The sequence below is a fragment of the Octopus bimaculoides genome, chromosome 3 (genome assembly GCF_001194135.2).
Source record: "Octopus bimaculoides isolate UCB-OBI-ISO-001 chromosome 3, ASM119413v2, whole genome shotgun sequence".
Classification (NCBI taxonomy): domain Eukaryota; kingdom Metazoa; phylum Mollusca; class Cephalopoda; order Octopoda; family Octopodidae; genus Octopus; species Octopus bimaculoides.
The window spans coordinates 43,711,516-43,718,303 of NC_068983.1; the positions used below are offsets into that span (position 1 = coordinate 43,711,516).

The 6,788-nt window shown below is 38.1% G+C and overlaps 1 protein-coding gene across 1 annotated transcript in view; it reads left to right on the forward strand.

Annotated features, from left to right (window-relative positions):
* LOC106875361 (uncharacterized) overlaps positions 1-6,788 on the forward strand; it is a 142,593-nt gene that overhangs the window by 49,529 nt on the left and 86,276 nt on the right. Inside the window, exons 20-21 of the mRNA XM_052966732.1 lie at positions 829-944; positions 6,146-6,304. Coding sequence (XP_052822692.1) covers positions 829-944; positions 6,146-6,304 — 275 coding nt within the window. The remainder of the gene's footprint in view (positions 1-828; positions 945-6,145; positions 6,305-6,788) is intronic.

The following is a 6,788-nucleotide window of genomic DNA, read 5'->3' on the forward strand; positions in this document are numbered from 1 at the left end:
TATATATATATATATATATGTATCTCTATCTGTATCTGTCCAGAGCACTTACTCAGCATTACCTGACACCTTTGGATCTTCTTGACACCATTACCTCTCATAACCTCAATTTCGCGTTATTATAAGCACTTATATCAGGTAACGCTTCAGTAGTGGATAAACAATTCCTTGGCATTTCTCTTAAGGATACACCTCTTCCTTCAGAAGAGACTTTCCTCTTACTCCTCCTTACCAAAACTAAGGACCTCATCCGAAGAATCAGATGGAAGGCTTTCTTCCACGACAATCAAAAATACAGAAATGACAACAATACCACATTCCTCCAATTCACTCTCTATTTCATATCTTATCTAGAATAACTACTGCTTAACCATTTTCTCACACCATCTCCAATGAAGGGCTATATAAAATATCCCGGAAACAGCTGTAAGACCTTCTATTTATAAATGTTCTGAAATCTTTCACAGCCTTGGATTTTTATCGCATTCTGTTAATTTTTATACATATATATATATATGTGTGTGTTTGTGTGTGTGTGTGTGTGTGTGTGTGTGTGTGTGTGTACATATATATATATATATGTATATATATATATATATAGATAGATAGATAGATAAATAAATAGATAGATAGATAGATAGATAGATATATCGCCATGATAGATCGCTAACCACTAAACCTTTTTTCTATTTTCTCTCCCTGTTTATTTCTGTGTTCCTTACTGTCGAAGAGCGTAGGCTAGAAACGTATATATCAGTAACAATCTTGCTCATTTGTTTTAAGAACAGAACCGAATGTTAGATAACAGATCAATTTCTATTTCAATAGATCAGATTATGTAACAATTTCAACTAAATCACAGCTTCCTATTACCAAGATAGAAATGAAGAAACTAAGCACGGGAAAGTATGCCGAGTTTGTGGTAGAACCTCTTATCTGCCTGAGTAAGTACATTCTTGAGGTATTTCTGTTCCTTTTTTGTTGTTTTCTTTGTGCTTTTTTTTTAGGGTGACAGGTTGCGTAAACTCAATTGCATACTATTATTATTGTTGTTGTTGTAGTTGTTGTTATTGTTATAATTTTTTTATAAGCATCATCATCATCATTATCATTATTATTATCATCATCATCATGTGTGTGCGACATGGTGATCTTATTTCAAGATAAACAGCTCAGGAGCTTACATATGGGGCCCAGTCAGAATTTTCTTCAGGTCGAGTAGTCCATCCCACTCAAAATGTCCCTGAATAAGGGTTGTTCAAGTATGTTGAACGAAACACCTGTTTCCAGAGGTGAATTATCCCAACCCCAAAGAATTCCTCTCAACATATGGTTATGATGCTCTCCCAAAACGTCTGCTCATGATCGGAGATGCACATATCGTCAGCCACCAAGGGACATGCTCAACTGGTTAAGGTCAAACAACTGACAAACAAATCTGTGGTATTAAGCAGAATATTTGCTGTAGCCCATCTTTTATACCAAGACAAAACAATGTACATGATGACACTCCCAATCAGTTAAGATGAGAAGCCATGAGAGCCACTGCCTGGTACTGCATCAGGGCATAATCATTATTATTATCATCTATTATGAAAGACTCTCGGATAGTTCTTATTTACCGGTTATTCTTTACCTGAAATTATGCAACAACAAATCACCAAGGGTTTCAAGTAGTGCCTTCTGTGGCGCAAAGAGACAACACTCTCCTTAGAATACAATCCGTACACATTGAATGAAACCAGTAAAATAATAAACGATTACACTGCAAAGAGAAATCCCTTCACGGAGAGGTTTTCAAGGAAATATTGGACGCTTATTATTATTATTATTATTATTATTATTATTATTATTATTATTATTATTATTATTATTGACTTTGCACGGCTTCAAACGCTGGAGATGTATTACAGTGTCAGCTGTTCACTACCAGTGAACTAAGGTAAAACCTCTTATTTTTCGAGCACCTTCCGGAGTATTCGAGTGGTTCCAAGCAGTGCTGTTTTCTGCAAGTGCTCCACCATTATTGCAGTCCCTATTTGTTCTACGTACTTCTCGAGATTTTTGCTCACTGTTCTCATTGCTCCGACAATTATTGGTACTACTGCTACCTTTTTCATCGACCACAACTGCTTAACTTCCCAAGCTAACCTGTCATATCTCTCAACTTTTCTTTCTTCCTTATCGCATATCATGTTGTCAGCTGGGCACGCTATATCTATGATCCAGCATAGTTTGTTTTCTTTCTCAATTACGACTAAATCCGACTTCCTATTCTCTATCTCATGGTCGCACTGAATCATAAAATCCCATAGGATTTTGCATTTCTATTTTCAATTATGCCTTCAGATTTGTGGTCGTACCAATTTTTTGCTCTGTCAAGCCCATACTTGTTGCAGAGTTTCCAAGATGTCGCGGCGTCTCTTATATTCCTTCTGGGCTAGTGGCGTACATTGTCTCGTAATATGCCATACGGTTTCACCGTTTTGTCCACAGATTCTGCACTTATCACTTTTTGCTGTGTTATCAATTCTGTATTTTATGTAGTTTGTTCTTAGTGCCTGCTCTTGGGCAGCATAGATTAGAGCCTCTGTTTCCGGTTTTAAATCACTTTTAGTCATCTACAACCATCTTTTTTCTCTGTCTGTCTTCAACATCCCTATGAAATTGCCCATGCATTGTTTTCTTTACCCACCTATTTTCAGCTTCATTCGTTTTCAATTTCTTGTAGAATGCTTTATCTTTGCAATCTTTCATTCTACGCAAGCCTGACCTTCCTACTTCTAACAATAGCGGTGCTGTGGCATTTTTTACATACCATGCTATGTTGCTTTCTTCTACTTTAATGTTGTGTTCGCATCCAATAAGTCCTCTTCCCCCTCTTTTTCTTGGTATATAGAATCTGTCTGTGTCACTTTTTGGGTGGAGTGACCATTATATAGTTAGCAACTTCCTTGTCTATCTGCCTAAGCTGTTTAGTTTGTCTACTGTCCATGTGAGTACCCCTGCTCCATATCTAAGGAGTGACACCGCCCAGGTGTTGATAGCTTCGATCATATTATTATGATAATGATAATAATAATAATTATGAAAGGAAACGATTGGAGCCTTCTCCTCCTGATGAGCTTATTAATGAAACATCTAGTGATAGTGTCGCAATAAAAGCACAGGTAATTGCGCAACCTGATAATCGCTACCTCATATGAGTGACAATGAAAAAACAAAGTATTGTGAATAACGGTGGTAATGAAACTGAAGCCCTTCATGGTGACAGTGTTGCACCCAGGAGGCTCAGAGATACTGGTCCAACTCCAGCCTGTCGTTATCCAACAATGGACCAGCACACACGGCGTAGAGGGAGCAAGCAAATTAATGCTGTGGTCATGGAGTGTTACTACCTGAGCAGCCCGGTAGATGAAAATGGTGCTCAAATTAGGGGTTACCGACAACGTATGTAAGATTATTGGAAAGAAAAGAGATTCTTTCAACTCACGAAACAGAGACTATGTGATCAAGCTAGTGCAATAAGGAAAATTTGTTGGTTCACAGAAGCAGAGCGCGAAGCTATCAAAAGACGGGTCATGAAAAGTAGCAGTAGAGATAACAATGAAAATACAGCTCTTACTAATAAGAGTAATCCCATAGCACAGGAAAGGAGCAGTGGTAGTTTACTTGAGAGACATATAGATGATCTAAAAGAAGACAATAGAACTAATAGTGATATGACAGATGAACAACAGGCAATCTACGACAGAGTAAATACCAAGACTATAGGAGTACGATAGCGACATTATTTGCAACCTTAAAAAGGTTGATCGATGGAAATTGAACCAAGAAACGAAAAATGTCAATGACATTCTCAAATACATCAGAACAAACAACATCACAGAAACAAATAATTTGATCAAGGCAGCAAGTATTGTTGTAGCAGAAAACGTGGGTGTCGATGTCAATAAAATGAAACATAATGGGAGTGACAAAAGAAAAGATCTATGGTGGAAAAAAAGAATCCAGGCAGGGTTAGACATGCTCTCGAAGGACATCTCTGTGTTAGACCGAAAAGAGAAAGGGGAGCTTAAAAGCGAACAAAAATACAGGGCGCTGAAAAGGAATTATGATATTGAAAGAAAGGGCCTGAAAGTAGTAGTGTAGGAACTGAAACAGCGCCTAGTTGCAAAGAAAACAAAGATGGTAAGATACGACAAAAGAATGATGGGTTACCACAAGAATAGGTTATTCAGAGTAGATCTGAAGAGATTCTGTAAAGAAATAAATGGAGAGTGTACAGATGAAAAGTTGATACCAGATAACATCGAAAGTCAAAGATTTTGGAGTGACATCTGGAGCAAAAACAAAGAGCACAAGAAGGATGCTGAATGGTTACAAGAACTGAAACAAACAGTAGCCTGTCCAAAACAGACAGAACTAGTCATTTCAGTTAGGGAAGTGAAGGAAATCAGCAAAAAAATGAGCAATTGGAAGGCCCCGGGACCAGATGGAGTTCAAGACTACTGGATCAAAAGATTTGGGGAATGTCATGCACGAATAGCTGCGCAACTCAACACCTTGTTAAATGCCGACCAAGGAACATCAGAGTGGTTGACATTGGGTAGGACAGTGCTGTGCCTGAAAAACATCGGAAAAGGCAATACGGTAGACAATTACAAGCCGATATCCTGTTTGCTACTTATGTGGAAGTTATTGACTGGAATACTCGCAGAGTCAATGTACGAACATCTGGACAAAAATGGAGTCCTGCCACATGAGCAGAAGGGTTGCAAGCGTAAGTGCAGAGGTTACAAGGATCAACTCCTGAGACACAAAACTGTACTTAGAGACTGCAAGAGGACGAAAAGTAACTTATCCATGTCATGGATCGATTATCGTAAGGCGTATGATATGATCCCACATTCTTGGATTATGGAGTGTATGAACCTATTTGTTTGCTTGTCCGTGGACAAGATATCTCAAGAACCATTGGATGGATTCTGATGAAGCTTTCAGGGATATTTGGCCTCGTAACTGGCATGGACTGTGGTGATAACCACTCAGCTATAGAAGAAATATAACTACAACCTAGCTGCCCAACCGAAGTGGAGGCACGTGGCTTAGTGGTTAGGGTGTTGGACCCATAATCGTAAGATTGTGGTTTCGATTCCTGAACCGAGCAACGCGTTATGTTCTTGAGCAAGACACTTCATTTCATGTTGCTCCAGTCCACTCAAATGGCAAAAATGAGTAATCATGCAATGGACCAGCGTCCCGTCCAGGGAATATCTACGCCAATGAAACCGGGAAATCGGCCTTCATGAGCCTGGCATGGTTCGAGAAGAAAACATTTTGTTTTTGTTTTTTGCCCAGCTGAAGCCTTCTTGTAAAATAACTTAAAAAACTTAATAATCTACACTAAGAAAAATTTCTCGGTGCAACGTATCAGGTACTGATAAAGACTGAAAGAATTAAAACTCTTCTCCCTGGAACGAAGGCGGGAGAGATATGCAGTGAAATACATCTGGAAAATCCTGGAAGGCCTTGTACCAAACTTTGGCATTGAAAGTTACTCAAACTGCCGAGCGGGGCGCCGCTGCATAGTGCCAAAGATCCCACAATCGCCATCAAAATACAGGATCAGATACTGCAACAGCTTGGACTTCAGGGGCCCACAGCTCTTCATTATTCTTCCAAAATGCCTGAGAGACCTGCATGGTATGGATGTGTCTTTAAGGACAAAACTGGATCTCTTCGTGTTCTAGATGAGGTTCCAGACGAGTATACCTCACAGCAAGAAACACAGATGAGGGCAGCGGCATCCAACTCCCTCATTGACCAAATGCTACATATTAGAGGAGGTTTCAAGTAATGGTGGAACTCAGTCAACGGTGGTGCCCCAGCTTGACCGCAGCTTTGAAGCTGAGACATTTTTAAATAGTGAAATAGTTATCTATAATTTTCTGTCTAAAAATGGAATATGCTATTAGGTTTGCTTGCTTTATGTATCATTGGTAGATGTGTTATAGAATATGAGTAGCGTGAGATGCTAGTGTCGCATGACTAAGGCCAATGAAATAAAGCCAAAGATACACATGAACTATTTCATTAAATAATCTTCATTTTGTTTTGTTTGTTTCTTTACAATATTTTACAGATATTTTGAGAAGCTGCTATGATATCATGACTAAATTTGACATTTATGGCAATAACCCGTTGGTCAGACAATATTACACGATCGATCCAGATGGCTACGGCAATCACCCACCATTTATGGTTTACTGCAATTATATTGTGACGGAAATACCGATCTATGGTATGTATGTATATATATATATAGAAAAGAATAATAATAAATGGAGCAAAACGCATATAATCAATAAGTTCCTTTAATTCCTACACATGTTTCAAAAATTATATGCACTCTACTCCAAAGGAATAAGATATGCTGGTTATACATATAATTTTATCTTCAGGGAACCATTTTACAAATGCAAGACTTGTGCTGAATGCTTGCATTTGTAAAATGGTTCCCTGAAGATAAAATTATATGTATAACCAGCATCTCTTATTCCTTTGGAGTAGAGTGCATATAATTTTTGAAACATGTGTAGGAATTAAAAGAACTTATTCATTATATGCGTTTTGCTCCATTTATTATTATTCTTTATATCAACTCAAAATACATCACTTTAACATGGAATTTCTACCCCTTATCCAGGTATAATATCCCAGTTTCTGAGTGATTTTTGCTATCCCGGTATCTATTAACATATTTGCATTATCGAAGTTTTTCAACC